Source organism: Azolla caroliniana, unplaced genomic scaffold, assembly GCF_043228905.1.
Source record: "Azolla caroliniana isolate FFs.n. ecotype wild unplaced genomic scaffold, voAzoCaro1.0.p SCAF_12, whole genome shotgun sequence".
In the NCBI taxonomy this organism is placed as follows: Eukaryota; Viridiplantae; Streptophyta; class Polypodiopsida; order Salviniales; family Salviniaceae; genus Azolla; species Azolla caroliniana.
The window spans coordinates 17973474-17992883 of NW_028230447.1; the positions used below are offsets into that span (position 1 = coordinate 17973474).

Here is a 19410-nt window from a genome sequence, read left to right on the forward strand (position 1 = left end):
GTTATCGGATTGATTTATTTTGGATTCAATTCAAATCACTAAGCCATGGAATTGGAGTCTGCTCATTACAACTACATTTCTGACGAACCTAGCTGCGATTTAAGAAGAAACAGAGGAAGAAGAAGAAGGAGCGGATTGAATATTCCTGCACCAGCAGCCGCTTGTGAATATTCTGGTGTGCCTTTCCGATGGGAGGAATCTCCAGGGAGGCCCATCATCATGGATAAAAAGAATATTCTTCAATCGGATGAGGAAGCGTATGAATCTAATCCGAAAATTAATCATGTGAAACTCTGGAGTAGCTGCCCTAATGCATCTAATTCTGCTGCCCTAAATTTGCCGCCTAAGCTTCAATATCAATATAATTGCTACCACAATAATAGCCAATCATTATATCATTCTAATTTAAACCCAAAACATTTGGATACTAAACTCTTTGCCCCACAAATTTCGGATGAATCTAAACTAAATCGCTCACAACTGGATCATACACTCATAATGAGCCCAAGATCAAATATGCTTGACAGGAGTGTGAAGAATCATTCTTCCAAGATTTCAGACCTATGCCAATCACAGATTAAATGTTCAGGATACAAATATCATCATCATCAGAATATACTTCAGATTCCTCTGAATCCATCCCACGACAGAATCAATGGAATTGATGATGACAAGGGGCATGGTGTTTATCATGATAGATTCTTCTTCAATGGCAAATTGAGCACTAGCCTTGACATGAAGCTTATGAGGTGCTTTCATGCTAGTTCAATACTAGATTCATGGAATCTGATTAATGGCACCCATAATAATCATGATGTTAGTACTAATGATGGTGGAGAATCTAATTTGCAATATAATCATCATGAGCAATTGGAATCTAGTCTATTAATGATGGATCGTGACGACGATGATGACGATCAATACGCGCCACCATCTCCATGGATTTTAGGGTTTAGTCCCAACATAACTAGCAATACTAATCATGATAATGCCGGTTGTATTAACCTAATGGGCATGATTAAGAAGAACAAGAACAAGATCAAGATCAAGGAGAAGAAGAACCAAATGCTAACCAATCATCACTCATATGTGAAGATCACTAATAAAGTCTTGAGGTTGGCCACATTGGTGAAGATGAAGTCTATGTTGGGCAAGCTCATTGATACTAAAGGGAGAATGAAGAGTAGTAGTTCATGGTATGGCCAAGGTCATGACCATAACAACATTTGGTCACCCACCTTGGCCACTTACCTATACAACCAACAGAAGGAATTACTTACAACATTTAAAGCCCGTGGACCCGAAGAATTGAAAGTGTCCAAATCTAATGGTGAACCGTACACAAGGTGTGGAACGAACTTAGGGTACGTCAAATCAAGCCCCGACACGAATGGATGTCACAACTTAGGTCCATCGGGCCAACATCAGCTCCTCAAGTCTCCTTCTAGAGATATTGAGGTTGCTAGATCAAAGAGTCGCGTCGAAACCAAGCCTACCAATGGTGACCCCACCCATGGAAAGCCTTTACATCAATCACGCGAGACCATAGTAACCAAGTCGAAGATTAATGGTGAGTGTGATTATAATGCTCCTTTAAATGATTTATTGACCGATGAGAATGTGGAAACCAAATCCAATGATGTTGCTTTCAACAAATTGCTTGAGAATGTGGAAACCAAGTCCAATGATGTTGAATATGGTTACAAGATTTCTTCAAATATTGGAAATGAGACCAAACCGCTGAAGAAATTTGAAACCCCTCAGAGGACGATGGATATCATTGATGATATTGAAACTCATGTAAATGTATCTAAAGGTGAACATAGTACACATGGGTGGAAATCAAACATGAGTCAAGCTAGAGCTCAATATTCAAGCCTAGCCAACAACCCTAACTATAACTTCTCATTGGGAGCCGGAGATAGCCATGGATTGGAGAATGCTGCAAACGAATCAAAGAGTGGGATACAAACCTTGGTCAATAACAACAATACCAATGAGCATCAATATTGTTTACCTCTTAATCTAAGGCATGGTGAGCGCTTGATACCAAAGGACAATTCGGAGAGTGATGGGCCAAGTGACAATATTATGGCTACAAGAGGTGACCTCAAGAACGTAACAAGTTCTCAAAAAGAAACACGTGACATGGTCAAGGAATACTAGGGATAAACATATTGGTAAGTGTTGTCTCATTCCTTTTTTATTGTCAAAACCTTGTCTTGCATTTCATGTGGTCCATACAAAAGGACAACATATAAATAAATGAAAACTTACCCATGCATATAACACTTGATTCTTAATAGAGAAGCCATTGTTTTCATCATAGTTGCATTTTATCAATACATGTATCCAATAAATTACCACGGACAAATATGTACTATCAATATCCATGGTTTTAATCATGTTTCCATATATGCTACTAAAGGGTATTATATATGGTAGTAACTTTTGGGGTATCTATGAAACTTTGGTCAATTCGTGCCATTGGAGTTTCAAAGTTTGTTGGGTGTTGTATACCGAGACCTCTTGACCATGGTGAGATGAGAAGAAATTGACTTGGCCAATATGTAAAGGATTTCAAAAAGAGAATTTAAAGTGTTGGGTCAAAAGAGCATATACATACATACATAAAATGGACCATTAACATGTAACTATGAAATGTCTCATTAGAAAACCATGTTAAAAAGAGAGGCTTCAGTAAAACATTTCATGTATTGATGTTAAATATGTGTCTTATATTGTAAATAAATTGTTTCATTAATTCTTTTGCCCTATTGGGAAGCCATTGTAATATCTGTTGACATCTAAGTGATAGATCATATACATATGCATACACTAACACTTTGAGATGTTGTGAATGTAGGTAGCAACAAACAAGCTTGCATATTGTTGTTTCTTCATCATAAGTCAACAAGTTCAAATATGTATATGTATGTATAAGCATTGTATTCAAAAGATTTAGCTTTTCCACATTAGCTTGTGCCATAAACCTAGTCAAGTTACGAGATCAAGTACTTGGTGTGAACCTATATGCAAGTACACTAGACAAGCATTCATTCCTATCTCATTAGCTTGTTTAGTCACTCAATGTATGTATTGGGTATATATATATATATATATATATAGAGAGAGAGAGAGAGAGAGAGAGATCTTGTAATATTTGTTATTTTTACTTTCATATTGTATATAGCTTTTCCAAATGCACCCGTGACCTCACCATTTCGATGAAGAATATGAGTGAGAGTACAATGCCTTTTATTGCTGTGGCTAAACATACACAAACTAGGAGGCAATTGAGAATGTGTATTGGAATTTCAAAAAGTATGCTTGGTCATAATTTTCAATGAGTTTTCCTAATAATAACACTTCTGTATTAAATCCTTTGCAATTTGAAAATAAGCATTTTCAATTGAAATAATGAAATCCTTGATTTCGTAATTATGCTTCTGAGCCATTCATTTTGCTCTTGATTCAAAGCTTAATTTGCTAATTAACATGCAAATCAATATAATTACAGAGCTTCTGATTCATGTAAAGCAACCATAGTTTTGGTGCGATTACTGAAGCCAATAACACTGGTTCAATACACTGATTCAGCAATGCGGCATTAATTTAGGAGACGTGTAGAATTGAACCCATCACGTTGTGTTGATAATCCACGACCTTGTTGTCATTATCATCAGTTCCCATTTTGTCTTGGCTGAAACATTGATTACCATGCTACACAACAGAATTATGTGGACAGCTCAGTTATATCCAGTCTTTCAGCAATCATACGATCAATCCATGTTCTTTTCCACTACTTATGGGTGTTGATGAGGGAAATTCCGGAAATATTTGAGAATTCTTCCCTAGAACTGACGAAGCGCACAAAACATTCTGTGGCAGATTGAGTTGCAACTTTCTTTGCTTGGTGTTGACTCTCATACCTGTATCACTAAGTCTCTTCAAGCCAAATCTTGTCCATTCTTCTAATTTAGTGTGTCAACTGCAATTATTATAACATCTCTGAACACTCTCATCACTTGCATATGAGCGTGTACCCTTCATATGTCTCTGACATGCATATGAAATAGTTAGTCAAGCATGGTTCATGCAATAATAGACCTTGGGTCTGCATGCGCTGACTTTGGTTTAGGATCGTGGTAATTGGCACAGAATTGATATAAGGTAGTATGCTAACTCCAATAAATACATATACACCATATGATCTTGCACAGATTTTATTTTATTTTATTCTTCCAAAAAGATCTTGCACAGATTTAATCCACTTACATTGTTTATAGAAGTGGTTAATTGTCTTCAATGAAAACAGATTATGATATTGACAAAAAAAGTTGGTGCGTTCGCAGTTAGGGAAGTACAGTACAAATTACAAACACTACTGATTCTCGGCTTCAAATTTGGGCACAAGTGTCCATTTAAATTTAAGAAAGAGTAATTACAGAGGTCATATGTTATGACCAATAATGCTGGTTTTCTTTTTCTCTTATTTTTGGGGCCAGGGAAGGGGGGGGGGGAAGATATTCATGGTGTGATAGATACATGGTAGAGTGAAATCCTCACATGAAATCAAGATACCACTAGTTTAACATATGCTTCATTCAGAGGCAGATGCAATTTGTTTTAAATTTGGCATCATACTTTGTAATTGTTCTCGTTTTTCTTCTACTCTAGATGAAGTGCAATCTGTTCCCTGATAAAGAAATAACAGTCGGATTTCAGAGAATATGTTCAAACAATATTAAAAGACGTCTAGAAAAAGAGAGAAAAATTGAATACTCAACAACACAGTAAATATAAAATTTGGCTAGAGAAGGCTACATACCAACAATATCAAGGGAAATTATTGGAAAATACACACACAGCGTGCACCTCATATCACCATGTGATGCTGATACTAGTAATTTACGTTCTTTACTGATAACTGCAAGTCATTTGACATCGTGATTTGTGTATGTTCAATAGAGGCCTTGCTACAGGGTCTCTTAGAGACGTCAAGTTTGTGCACAATTCCACAATCTGGAGGATATCATCCAGCTAGAAAGTATATGATTATATGATTCATCACATGTTTGTAAAACTTTATGGGTCATGCTTGAGACAGTTGGGCACTTCTGCTGAGACGGAGGGCTACAAGCTCTAAATATCCAAGATTCAGCCATACCTTCATGATTAATAGATCATATTTTCATCATTCATGCTAACTACCGGATAGACCATACCCAGTAGCAAGAAAGCGACTCCTTCAAAAAACTTACAGGCAGTCACATCCAAGATAGCATGGGTCAAGTCTGAGGGTCTGCAAAGTGACTTTGTTAGACCCTTATGTGAAGCAAGATTGATGGTTATGCCCCTACAGGTCTCAATTAAACTAAATCTCTTACACAACGCACTCCTCTACAGGTGGTGCTAATGCAATTAAAATTCCTAGTAAATGCTCTACATGTTATGCCAGCAGAACAAAATCTGTCATATTATGCACATGTCTACCAGTGCTAATGAAACAAACCTCTTAAGCATTCCCAGTAGCAACTTGATTTTATAGGAGAAAGAAAGGGAGAAAGAAATATTCACAATACAGACCCCAGGAGTTGAGGTTGAGAGCATCGAAAGTAGCGCGACAGTACTAATTTGGTAATTCGATAAAGTCTTGTAAGCTTCATCTGGGATTCGATTCTGTGTGGAAGTACCATAACATTAGTGTGCCATATTAAGAGTAATATTAATCATATTGCTATCACAAATACCTTTAAGTGGTTGATAGCCGCCAAAATAGTCCTTCCAGGAGCTTGCAATGCTTTATTAAATACCTTCACAAATGATGACTCAAAAAAAAAGTTAAGCTTTTCAGTATTGAAAACATGTCATAGAATCTTATTTTCCTTTACCTGTGCAAACAGCAATGCAACAACTTTAGGTAAAAGGGCTACTGGATCATCCTCTTTCTCAATCTCTGAGCAGAGTCCCTTCAACAAGAAAACAAAACAATGGCATCACACGGCCATGGCAGCTGTGTATCATATCATGTTAAACTGTGTACCTTCTTATATGATGAAAGAAGGGCCTTTTCTGACTTTTTGTCCAGCAATTTCAAGCGCAAACCACTAGTTTTAGAGGAAACACGTGCATGTTACACTAAAATTTTCCTGAAAAAAATCATTTTCTATGCAAAACTAGAAAAAATACCATTCTTCAGCTACATCTTGCAAAGCCGTATCAAATTCTGCAACATTCTTCACAGAGAAAAAATAAGTGAGATCTTTAAACCAATCAATTTACATGAATTTCCTCACAAAAACTCAACACTTATAATGAATGTGGTTGCTTCTTTTCAACACCAGTATCTACTAAACAAAAAGATGTGCTTTAATAAAGGATGAGAATTTTAGCACTATATTGGACAGGATGAAAACAATTAATCATGGTAAATTCCTCGATATAATATACCTTGCCATCTAGTACCTCCACCATTTTTATACACTTTGTTGATAAAGAACCCTTACAACCTTTAGCCTGAAAGAAAAATAACCTATTTCATCCATGTAAAATTGCATCATCTTATAATGTGGCCTATTTTTCAAAGAAAAGAAAATTACCAGAACAAGCTTTTGAGGAGTACTTAAGGGAACTGCAGTGCTCGGGAAGTTCGTGCAAGTATCCCCATTCTCCAATCTCTTCTCAAATTCCTAATCATCATTACAAAAAACAAGCAAACTTTCACCCTATCGATTAAATTCGAGTAAAATAGTACACAGATATATTGGACTTGATAGAAGAGTCTCTGCAGGGGAAAATAGCTTTTATAGGTGAAAAGAAAGCATTCTTTCCCTCAGCAAAATTCATTCTTGAGATTCACGTCAATACTCTTTAGAAAGGGGATAGACAGATGCATTTGATACTAAAATTCATTCTTCAGACCTTGTTTGTATGAAGAACAACATTTTAGCTTACTTGAGTATACAATATTGCATCCACAAGTTCTGATGCTGTTGTCCTCAGTAGATGTCTGTGTAGAGCAGGCTGTAAATAGCAAACAGAAAAAAAAGCAATGGCATAACTTAGACATTGAAATCTTTGTAGTAAGATTATCTTTAAGAAAAACATTACCAAAGAAATATTGTCATCATCAAATATATCCAAAGCTTTAGTGAAGAGCTGCAAATTTGCATATAGCTGCCATAGACAAAGATGTTCAGTTGACCAGATGCAATAGGAAATTGTTGATGCTCATTCAGGAAAATTCTTCTAAGACCTCGTCAATTGTTTTCTGCAGGTTCTCTGCACGTTGACGCCGCTCTTCAGCTGCAGCTGTGAAGGAAGCTTGTTTGACTTTTTCCCAAGTAGAAACAAGTACAGGTTTAAGGTGAGCTGCAATGGCCTTTGATAATGCTCCTTCACCATCATCATCTACAAAAGTTAGCATGTATTACACAGGAAAAATATTAATATCATTATTTTCGTTGTTCATAAAAAACAATAAAGCTTAACTGTTCCTTTCCTGAGGGCAACACCAATGATCAGGCATCAAATACAATTGCTGATTATTCATAATTCATGATTATATTTGAAGCCATTTTTAGTCTTAGGATGCCAACATAGAACACAGTTTTTCTTCCATTTTTTCTTTTGTTGATCAATGGCGAGGGTCAGATCTCAAAAACTAAACCTCTTCATGGAAAATGAGAGAAAACCAAGAATGGATAGTTCAATTTAGTTTTTTATTCTGTAAAGATGCCTGAATAAACAACTCCATCTGGTCATAATATGAAGAAATTCATGATTCCAATAACATCTGGTCATGTAGATATTATGATTGATCTATATATATATATATATATATATTATGACATTAAACCACAACATAATACACATATCACATATTTAAAACATAATATCTTTAAGTTTCCACAAATTGAAATATTATCCGGAGTAAAGACTTAACACTGTTGAACTAGTGATTATAGATAGACAAAAATAGACAGATCAAAATTCAATTATCCTGGACGGGGAATTCAATCAACATAGACAGGGAATCAGAAATTTTGCAAGGAAGAGAAGCAACAGTAAAGGCAGGAAGGCAATACCAGTAGAATGGCAAGGGAAATCGTAATTTTCAAAAGGGCTACATTCATACCGCTTACCATGCAGGAAACACTGTTCCCCGCATTATGCTAGCAAGTCACAAAACTTTGATAGATGACATAGTAGGGAAACGTTCATTTGACTTAACTAGTACATTAGTAGGGAAATGTTCATTTGACGTGAAAACTGAGAAACAATTAGGACAAAGAAAGAAAGAAAGAAAGATATATAACAATTAGAACAAAGAGATGAATATCAATAATGTCCTGGAACTCAAAGAGGTTATTATAGCTATGAACTTCCCTATCCTTCAAGGCATCGTTAGAATGCGAAAAAAGATAGGAAAAGTATGACTGGAGCCCAAAGTCTAACTGGAAAAAAAATATAACAAATTGCTCAAGAGTTAAATCCATGCAACCAAATAGCAAAGAGAGATTTGTATTGTCGAATGACCATGTAAGAACAAAGAACTTTGCAAATCCTTCCAAACGAATTGTAATCATGAAGATACATATAGACTGCATGTTATAGAGTGCATCCCATGTACGGAACCAGCACAACCCATCATTTTTTTAGCAATTAATTTCCGTTTTCTGTAAATTACAACCTCAAATGAGGTTCTTGATTTCTTCACAAGATTTGGACCACAATTCAAACAGCATCAGTTTTGGAGAACTTAACCAGAAAATACTCGTTCTCAAGCTCTCATGTAGACATCAAAATTAGTAATGAGATACAAGCATAAAAAATGTCACAGATAATTATATTACCTGTACCAGCACCCTCAAGATCAGGGAAATTTTCAAGAATCCGGGACGAAATATAGTCTTCAGATAGCACCTCATCTCCTCGTGTAACTTGTTTTTCTATATTTCCTCTGCCTCCTTTGCTTAAAGAACCAAGTTCAGAATTTCCACCCTTTCCTTTTCCACCCTTCTTCTTAGATTTTAATCCTTTTCCAGAAACATACTCATCTTCTACAACTTCATTTACTGAGAATTTTGTAGCTCCTTTTCTTTTACCAGGTTTTACTTGTGAAGCATTCCCTTTAGAGTTAGCTTCCTTATCATCTGAAGCTGCATTCAAGATGCCATTCCCAGAATTATGTTGACTCAAACGTGCCACAAGATCTGTAACTGTTGACATTTTCGCCAGCTCTCTGACTTCAGTTTCCAATTTTTCTGACACCACCTATAGATAAAATTTACCTTACTACATCATAAAAAGGAAGATAGAAAGCTTCCAGTTTTCCAATCTATTTTAAATCAGTGTCAGTGTCAATGAAAGTCTAACCATGCCAATAGGTTTGTCCCTAAGGAAAGATGGTTATATTAAATTAGTTAGCTCAATTTTAAACAGCAGAAACAAAACACCAAAGCATTCTAGAAAGTTCAACAACAAGCTGAAGAGGTCAAAGAAAAATTTAGATTTCTGAAGATCATAGAAGACTTTCCTACATACAACTTGATCCCATAAAAATTACTCATAATAGCCACAGGTTATTAATCACTTAAATTCGCACAGAAGCAACATCCTTCTAATCAGTAGTCATCTTTCGTCTCCACATCCAGGTATGTGAAGAAATGGTTCTTCCATCTCTGACAGTAATCCGCAGACCACATGACTAGAGAATAATCTCGATTGGTTGGTTAGGAACTGTTACAGGCATGACCATATAATATCCCGTGGTGAGAATTTACCGTAGTATTCTATACACATGGATAAGTGTGAAGGTTAAATGAGAGTGTAAAGAAGGGGAGGATCACTTTTAATCCTCGGGATTGAGACAACCCATTAGGCCAAGTGTGAACGTGCCTGGGGGCCTTGGATCTCGCTATAAATATGAGGCCTAGCTACCCTCATTTGATCATCTCTTGACTACGTCGAGATTCTGTTCTTGTGGTGGGTCAACTCTTGTAGCGAGCGCGCCAGCACCAGGTACGACTCGACGACACGGCGGTGGTATGGGACGCCGATCGAGGCTCGAGTCCGTCTCAATCCCTTCGCTCGGGGGTGGTTGGGTGCATCGGCACCCTTCTTTCTCTCTCGCGTTTCTTTTTTCTTATATCTTATATCCTTATCATATGCTTACGTAAGATCATAACTCTAACAGGAACTCTGGCTTTAATAGCAAAACAAAGATTGCCATTATACTGAATGACAGTGATCACTCCTTGATAATCCTTGACAATACCAAGAACCACTAAACCTAAGATTAGCCTAGCATAAAGTTCTTCCCTAAAACATAACTTAGGAGTATACATCAATTCAACATACTTGATCTTAGAATATGATTTTGTAAGCATGCTTACTACTTGGGCAGATACACATCATTTCTTTCATTTTTCTCGTAGAAGATACAATATTTTCAGTTGCAATAACTTCTCAAACATCATAGACAATTTTGGTTTTTTGGAGATGTTACGTCCCTTCCTCTCCTCGTGCAAGGGCACCAAGCATTTGAGCCTAGTGGTGTTTACTAAAACTTTAAGTTTCAACCTACAGGTGAAAGCTAAATCAAATTAAATCTGGTGAGATCACTCTAAGACACTAATATTGAAGACTAATGACAAGAGCCTTCACCGATATGTGAAAGAGCAAAGGAATTTAAATAATGCACCATAGATGCTGATTCAGGATGAGAGAATTTTCAAAGATCCTGAAGAAATCTTCCATGAAGAGAAAATTTAACCTGCACTAAAGAATGATGCTTGAATGTTGGAAGTGCAGGTCTGTATTCCTCTTCCACAAATCATATTTCTTTTCACTCAGGTAGCTCAATCCTCAAATTCTGGTCATTGGGGAGTGGATTCAGCAATTAATTCCGTAACAAAGGACATTCTATTGATAGCGATGACAGTGTTTACAAATCCTTGCATACCTTTCAAGAAGTAATAAGGTTGAGGGTTTACAAGTGACAGATATGCATAGTAATTTAGATACTTAGTTATCCATGTCATGCAAGCAAAACAGCTGAAGTAATCTGTTTGGACAACCATATCCACCATGTGAAGATCACCCCATATATTGGATGATATATGTCCTATAGGGAAATTAAAAAAATCCAGGGAAAGTGAATCCCTAGTTATGTTTGACACTATCAATAGGCTTATGACAAGTGAAAGCTCTTATCTTTTATTCGTATACAATTTTGCTAAGATTTCAAATGAGAAAGGAAATATTTCTTGAAATGGAATGCACTAGATTGGTAATCTATTTCATTGCATGAACGGATTGTAGCAATGAATCAGTGTCAATTTAAGTATGTATTTGCTTCCAAATTATCTGAATATTATACTTCGATGCTATGAGGAGTGGAATTAAAGAAACTTCAAGTTTAATGTATATTGACTATTATTCCTGCTGTAGTATTCCCCTATACCGGTACTTAAATAAATGAAACAATTGTAAAATTCTTGGGGGCTTTACAAACAGTAACTTACCTTCAGAAATCCAGCACTTATCACACAGGTCTCTGCGAGAATTATGGCTCTAGATTCCTGCAAGGAGAAGCATATAAATTGCATGAAGAAATGAGATTTAACATAAAACTGTTTAAAGAGAAAATTACCTTTTCAGCCCTTTGAACACATGGGCAAAGGGATACAAGTTTACCCACATCAGATGATGAAAACATTGATGGAACCAGTGCAACACAGTCAATCCTGATCATACAGACCAAAAGTTTCATTACTTATAATCTTGTATTTTGTACAAGGAGGGCCAACAATATGGCAATTTATTGTACCATCCACCACCATCAATTGCCTCGTCTACAGCTGCATCTATCATGTTAACCAAAGAGGAATGTACAAATACAGAATCCAATGCGATGCCATCTGCATACTTCTCCTGCAAATTTACACACCATCATATAAAGTGCCACAAGGAATACATTCCAAGTACTTTGCAAAATAGGCTTACCTGAAGAAACTGCTTAGGTTGTGATATTGCAAGCCTTCGAAGCATATCATAAGTTGCATATGAATTCTGAGGTCCAAATGTAACGGTTAATGCCAGGAATATTTCTTTATCTATCGTAGCACATAGATATTAGCACTTTTCCCTAAATAAAAAAGAAACCTGTGAGTAAAAAGACTCGACCCCTTCATGTTGAGCTTTTTCAAATACCTGCAAGTTTGTAACAATAAATGGCGTCATGTTTCTATCCTGGCATAATATTACAATGTGTAACAAGCATGGTGTTCATATTCATAGCTGGGAGTCCTTTGGTGTTGATTAACTATAAGGGATTAGGATGAACTGCATAGAGAATTCTACCATCATGGCCATATGGAGACGTGATTAACTTACATTTTTAAAACCAAATTTAAGTGATGCTGTTTGCTTTCTAATGTTTCAACAAAATACAAAATATAGAAGTAAACCATTTGATATTTCTATGTCTAGAGGCAGCTTTAGCCCTTCGTGTATTCTATTCATGATTTCAATATGCACGAAGTACATCATAAAAGGAGCAACACAATGTACAAGAATCTTACTGCAGGGATCCAAACAGATCCACCCCCACGAAGTGTGCCAGAGAAAGCTCCCTCCTTCAGAAGTCCATTGAACAAACTTTGAAATAACTTTCCTTCACCAATGATTACCCCAGGACCACCATTTGTCCCTATAAGTTGTTGCTGCAGAACATCCCAAACATTTGAAAGATTTGTTGGAACCATGAGTGCTCTAACTGCCCCCCGAATCATTGATTTTATCCTTGTAACATATGCTTGTGTATAAAGTTGTCCTCCCTCCAATTTCCCATGAATCTGTAATGACAGGGCCCCTAGACAAGTTTAGATATACAATAATTTACAATAGTTTTCAGAAAAAATAAGCATACTTTTGTGGTCTATAAAATGCACTATCAAACTTGCTAACCCAAATTTGGCATATTTTATTGCCAAATTTACAATTTCAGTATTTGGAATGTGAGAGACATGCAATTTTTACTACACTTGTGGAGTTTATCGTTCCTCTAGGTCAAGATACTTATTGGATTGGCCACATCCATGCTTACCTCGATGCACATGTCCAGAGTATAATACATACATACATGGAGGCCTTCAATGTCTTCCAGACTGTCAATAGCTCAATTAAATACATCTGGGGATGTGGGGACTGTTTGTCAAAGGTACAGTCATATCTTTCTTAAAGCAACAAAATGTAGGTATGTTCAAGCTTGGATCCTTTACTTGGAAAGGGTAATGATCTCTTCAGTTTGGCCATTTGTGATGGCATGATTGGAAAAAGAAGAAATTTAAAACCCAGCACCATACATCTACAATCAATCACATTGCACAGATACTGGCAACTATGACAATGATGATGATAATGCTAATTATAATTATGCTATGGAACATGACGACATTCCCATATCTCAGATATCTCCAGGGGGAAATCTTTATTATCAATACACATACTCAACAACGTCCACTACTAGATTGAGGGAGTCGCCACCATTACTACATTCAAGCCCAGGCTGTGCTATTGTTCCATTCATAGACACAATTGCTTCATTTTAAATGAGGAGTGCAATAGCACAAAGAAGATGATCTTTTACAACACTTAATTTAACCTCTTACAAGATTTCCCATCCGTGGCTCCAGCATAGTTGTGAGTAGCTCAGAACCGACATTCAAACGTGCAGCAAGATCGGCTAACGATACTTGACTTGCTTCCTGCAAACTCTCATTAATTTCTTCAGCTACCATATCCCAATATCCAGTTGAAATTACTTCTCCTTGCACTAGCATTAGGTCAGTATGGGCAGCAACAATAGACTCCGCTTGTCTCTCACAATAAAAGAGATCAACACCAATCCCATTGGCAGCTTCAATTAATGAAACACGCCCAAGTCTTCTAATCTCCAATTCCATCTCATGTCTCAAATGGTCCTGCATTAAAGTTAAAGGTTTTCGTGATTTTCGTTTATAAATCTATAATATGACCTTGGGAATTAATCATTTCCATCTAAACCTATTAAAAGTAAAAAAGAGATCATTTTTTTTCATTTCAAAGCATAGGACTCATGATAAAAGTCTTGATCTAACATGAAACATGAAATCTAAGTATGATATCATCATTAATTGAACCACGGAAAAAAAAAACTATGATGAATCATCAAGCATGCTCCAAATCAAAAAGAATTTCTTTTAAATTATAAAATGAAAATAATAATTAATAAACAAAGTATCAAACTTACAATTAAAATTGTGAAACTACTCTGCATATAGCCACACTCACAAAGCATGCATATTGAATATAAATGCATATACCCCGAGTCATAAAGGAATGCACACGGAATGTTAATTCATGGATGCACGTAATATGACGATATGCGGATATTGGAATTGATACATAAAAAACGAGCACATTAGGTGAGTGCACCTATGAACAGCACCTAATTTTATGGATGCTCTTGTTTAATTCGCAGCTATAAAAAGAAGTGCAAAAATGGCCACGCATGTTATGTATATATATGTATAGATTTGGATAGAACACGGCAATCCATGGATGAAAAATATTATGTATGCACTTTCTCTGTGCACTTATGTATGCATTTATTTCAAATGCATCCGACATGGGTGCACTTGTTTTACATGAATCTACAAAAATGAAAAATGAATTCATACACAGATACACGTATTATGTGCATGCATGCATCGAAAAACATGTGAAGACGTATAGATTGACATAAAGAAAAGGGACATACATGGATGCATGTATTACATATGTCCATTCCATGGATATGAACACTGTGTGCATAAATGAACGTGCATAGCGCACACACACATGCATAGATGTACACAATGCGTTCATAGTACATACATGAATGTGCATAGTAAATTCCTTCATATGCATACATATATACAACACGTGAGTATGTGGATGCGCATACATATAGAAGCATTTGAAACATGTGCATGAAACGATATTACATATACATAGTCACTAAAACATGTATATGCCAAATAAGCAAGACACGATAAATAAATAAGCAAAAGGAAATCAAACCTGTGTGAGGTATTCCTTCCCAGAAACAGTGTGAAGTAGGTTGGATTCAAGCAATCGGAGCTCTTGCAATTTGGTCACCAGCTCAACCACGTTGCGCTCCGAAAGCCTGGTGCTTGCTTTGGCCTGCTGCGCCGCTTCGAAGAGCCTCTGCAGCTGCAGAAGCTCAGGATCCATGGAGACCAAAAAACCTTCTCTCTCTCTCTCTCTCTCTCTCTCTCTCATGGATCCAAAAAACCTTCTCTCTCTCTCTCTCTCTCTCTCTCTCTCTCTCTCTCTCTCTCTCCTTCGTCTCCTTCCTCTTCGCCTTCTTCAGAAAACAAGAAGGAAATTCTAAGACATGTTTTCCAAAATTGCTCAAAATACCCCTCCCTCTATATATATTCTAAATTTCCCAAAATACCCCTCCCTCTATATAATACATATATTCCAAATTTCCCAAAATACACCTCCCTCTATATCTTTCCAAAATTTCCCAAAATACCCCTCCCTCTATATCTTTCCAATTTTGCCCAAAATACCCCCTCCCTCTGTAACTTTCCAAATTTGCCCAATTTACATGGAATGAAATTGTCCAAAATACCCCTCCCTCTGTAACTCTCCAAATTTGCCCAATTTACATTGAATGAAAATGTAAAATTACCAATTTATTTTCTTAAAGATTAATTCAATTGGTTTCCTTCCTATGCATTTATGCTTCAAACAAACACATGCCAAATGGCAATAGTGTAGATTGTTGGAGATATGTTGGTCCCTTTCTATGGTAGAAATCTATGGATGTGACTTGATATATCCTCCTTGTATCTCTCCAAATTGGTTTAGGGTTTAGGTTTTAGGGTTTCCAAATTTTGCCAATTTATCCCTCTCTTCCTTGCAATTCTTCCAAGCTCCCAAATATACACCTCTTTATCTCTTCAAAAATTGTCTTTTAGCACCCTTCAAAACTTTCAGAATACCCCTTACTGTCTCTCAAAACTACCCTTTCGTAGTATTGTTCCAAACTCCGAGAATACCCCCCTCCTCTTATCTTTCCAAGATACTCCTCTATACCTTACAATAACACCCTTTAATCTCTTCTCCCATATGCACCTTAATATCTTTCGAGCTCCAAGCATTACCACTTAATATATTTCAAAACTCCCAAACTACTCCTTGATGTCTTCCTTGCGGAAAAAAGCTACAAGAAGGTTGACAAAGTTCTCTCGCTCGATGGCAACCTCTCTCTCCCCCTCCCCTCCCCCCCCACCCTACAAATCAACTCACTTTCCCTTTCACGTGTAACATGGTGTTGGAGGTGACATGCAAGAAGACTCATCGATTATGCAAACTTTTCATGTAACAAAGTTCACAAGTTTGAATATTGCATTCTATTTGTCAAACACATCATACACATTACAATGTTCCACCTTTGGTTAAATTTGAGTTTGCTATACTCGAATTGTCCATTTGGTTGTATCACTCCATATATTCCTCTTACAATCGCAATACACAAATTCATCAACAAAATTCTCAAGCATTAAGAATGAAGACTCAACCTTACACATGTTGTGCAAAGGAATTCCCATTGGCCCCATAGGTCATATTTGACCTCTAATGACAATTAAAAAATATCAACATCTATCAACTATGCAAATTCATTGTCAATATAATAAAGAATGTGCACCTAAAGATTGTATAGCCATGACACTTGCATTCAACCTATTTATCCTTTTTTTACATCAGCAAGCACTTGTTTTATTTGCAAACTTATCATGATGATTCTTTGATAATCGCCAAAAATAAAATATCAAGGAGGATCAAACAATCAAGCGATCTAAAGTACGTTAAAAGCCTTTCTTTCTTTTACAATTTGTACAAAGTGCATCTGCATTCGCAAAGCAATCAAACGAGATTCCCTTTCATACATGAAAAAAGAGAGAAGAAATATCACCACACAATCTACAGAGATGTATGAAAGCAAAATGTTCACACACACAGTTAATTGATAGATGGATAAATATATATGTATTATAATCATAGACTGACATATTCACATTCGTGGGGCCTCCCTCACGAATGCATACGAATGCGAATACAAATATAGGTAACAATATTCATTTGTTTACTTTTAAAACTTTTTTTTGAAAAACAAAATCAACTTTTTTAATGCTAGTTACTGTGAGCGAGCAACATGGAACTTACAACACCTTGCATCTTGTTCGCGATGCTTACACCCTCGCCTCCCCTTGCATTATGTTCTTGGCCGCCAAATTAGGGGTTCTGCTGAAAACCCTAATTCTAGTCAAAACCCTAATTTCGACCATATTTATTCTTCTCGGCCTACATCCTCGCCTCCCCCTCATCCTTTGATGACACCTACATATTGTTTTTGGCCTCCAAACTCAGGATTTTGCTGAAACCCTTAATTTGGTTGAAATTAAGAACCCTAATTATTTAATTATTCGCAAATTAATTAATTTTTTAGCAAAATGATTCATTATTAGTGAATTAATTCATATTTTTATTCTTGAAACCCTAAATTTGGCCGAAATTAGGAACCCTAATTAATCATTTAATATTTTTAGTAAATTAATTCATTATTAGTGAATTAATTCTTTTTTTAGTAAATTAAATCATTTTTATTATGTAAATTTAAAACGAATGGTTTTGTAATATTCTTGGGGTCATTTTGTATTCTCTAATATCACGTATGTGTCAATCTATAATTATAATAAACATATCAAAAACAAATTGTTGATGGGATTTACATCTCTTATTGTGATGCAAGCAACCCTTTGCTTCATCCACTTTGTCAAGGAAGAGGGTAGATAAAGGTGTGAATCAAGGTAGAAGAGAACATATTGGAAGGAATTTTACCAGAAATTCTTTCACCAAAACCTCCCTTGTCCCTTCCTTATATAAGTTGTGTTCAAGAAATTCCTTTTTGTTGCTTGTCGTGATGGATTCACGCCCTTTTTGTTGCTTCCTCCACTTCATTAAGGAATAAGCTAGAGTAGAGGTGCGAACGAGGAACATACGTGGTAGACATAACATATAGGGAAGGATTTTTACCAGAAATTCCCCTACATATTCCACAAGTGAAGTTTAGAATATCCCCTAAAATACCCATCTAATGTGTGTGCATGTGTCGTCCTCCTAAAAGAAAGCTCAAATGGAGAGGGAAATTGGTATTAAACTCTTGACGCAAGTCTTTCTCATAATATCCACCATCACATTCATTCATCCACTTGATTTCCCAGGGTCCCAAGTAGGACTCAAACCTCTAACCTCTCACTCATAACATATACTTTTACACTAATTGAATTTCCCTAAAATACCCCACAAACCTCAAACCTCTCACTCATAGTAGATACTTTTACTAATTGAAATTCCCAAAAATACCCCTCAAACCCCAAACCTCTCACTTGTAAGGAAATGAGAGATACATGAACAAAAATGAGGAGAATTGATACTGCTATGTAATAGATAATAAGGTGGGATAACAAGTTGGAATACAACTACAAGAGTTAATTGCTACAACAACTAGAGCATAAAAATACCACACTCTAACGTTCCTGGTTTCCTCTTTATATAATAGAGAAAGTGGAGGGAACGTTGATGTGTTTAAAAATACGGTTACTAATAAAAGGAAAACAGTAATAGTTAATAATAGTAACTAATCTAGATGTGGTGTAGAGTTAATGTGATAACTAAAAGTAGTTGCTTTGAAACTGTTTTGTTGTTTCTAACACCCTCCCGTAACTCTAGCACCGCATTTGAGGCCAACATGTTGGCAACAAGACCAATGTTTGACAGCAGGCACTGGTTTGGTCAAGAAATCCGCCCACATGTGGAGGGTAGGAGTATAGTCAAGGCGAATGGTACCATCCTCAAATAATTCACACAAAAAATGATAGCGGGCCCGAATGTGCTTGTTCTGTTCAGTGATATTTGGATTCCGTGCTATCGTTATACATGACTTATTATCACACCAAAGCTAGAACTCATTAATGTGGATAATGTTGAGTTCATCAAAAATGGATTTTAGCCAAAGCCCCTCTTTAGCGACCAAGGTGGCAACGATATACTCAGTCTCTGTGGAGGACAATGCCATCGTAGATTGTTTCTTTGTCTTCCAAGTGATGGCACCACCACTGAATGTGAAAAGATATATGGATGTAGATCGTGAGGTATCTTTGTCACCACCCTAGTCTGCATCTGTCCAGCCATGTAATGGAGCCACCATTCCACCTTTAGAGAACGCGGGCAAGGCTTTGTACGAGAGGGTCATATCACGTGTGTATTTTAAGTATCGGAGGACAC

General features: G+C 36.4%; 1 protein-coding gene and 1 long non-coding RNA gene across 3 annotated transcripts; one reads left to right on the top strand and one right to left on the bottom strand.

Annotated features, from left to right (window-relative positions):
* The first annotated feature begins 1658 nt into the window (after positions 1-1658).
* LOC147857321 (uncharacterized) lies at positions 1659-3426 on the top strand. The gene is made up of 2 exons (XR_015530564.1): positions 1659-2180; positions 2867-3426. It is a non-coding gene; the product is annotated as an uncharacterized LOC147857321 (long non-coding RNA).
* Positions 3427-4344: 918 nt separating this feature from the next.
* On the bottom strand, positions 4345-15384 carry LOC147857322 (E3 UFM1-protein ligase 1 homolog). 2 transcript variants are annotated; one of them, XM_087328414.1, is made up of 21 exons: positions 15347-15384; positions 15112-15299; positions 13680-13991; positions 12591-12863; positions 12172-12219; positions 12013-12078; positions 11837-11940; positions 11660-11753; positions 11532-11588; positions 8859-9279; positions 7259-7413; positions 7114-7179; positions 6958-7026; positions 6603-6692; positions 6454-6519; positions 6193-6239; positions 6047-6110; positions 5895-5972; positions 5754-5816; positions 5590-5682; positions 4345-4699 (listed from the first exon to the last, which is right to left on the bottom strand). In XM_087328414.1, the coding sequence occupies exons 2-21, from the start codon at positions 15283-15285 to the stop codon at positions 4604-4606; spliced, it is 2436 nt and encodes an 811-aa protein (XP_087184540.1). In that variant the 5' UTR covers positions 15286-15299; positions 15347-15384; the 3' UTR covers positions 4345-4603. The 2 variants fall into 2 exon arrangements, 1 of the variants encoding a protein (XP_087184540.1); XR_015530589.1 differs by lacking the exons at positions 4345-4699; positions 5590-5682; positions 5754-5816; positions 15347-15384 and having other exon boundaries at positions 5908-5972; positions 6193-6229; positions 15112-15325.
* Positions 15385-19410: the final 4026 nt, after the last annotated feature.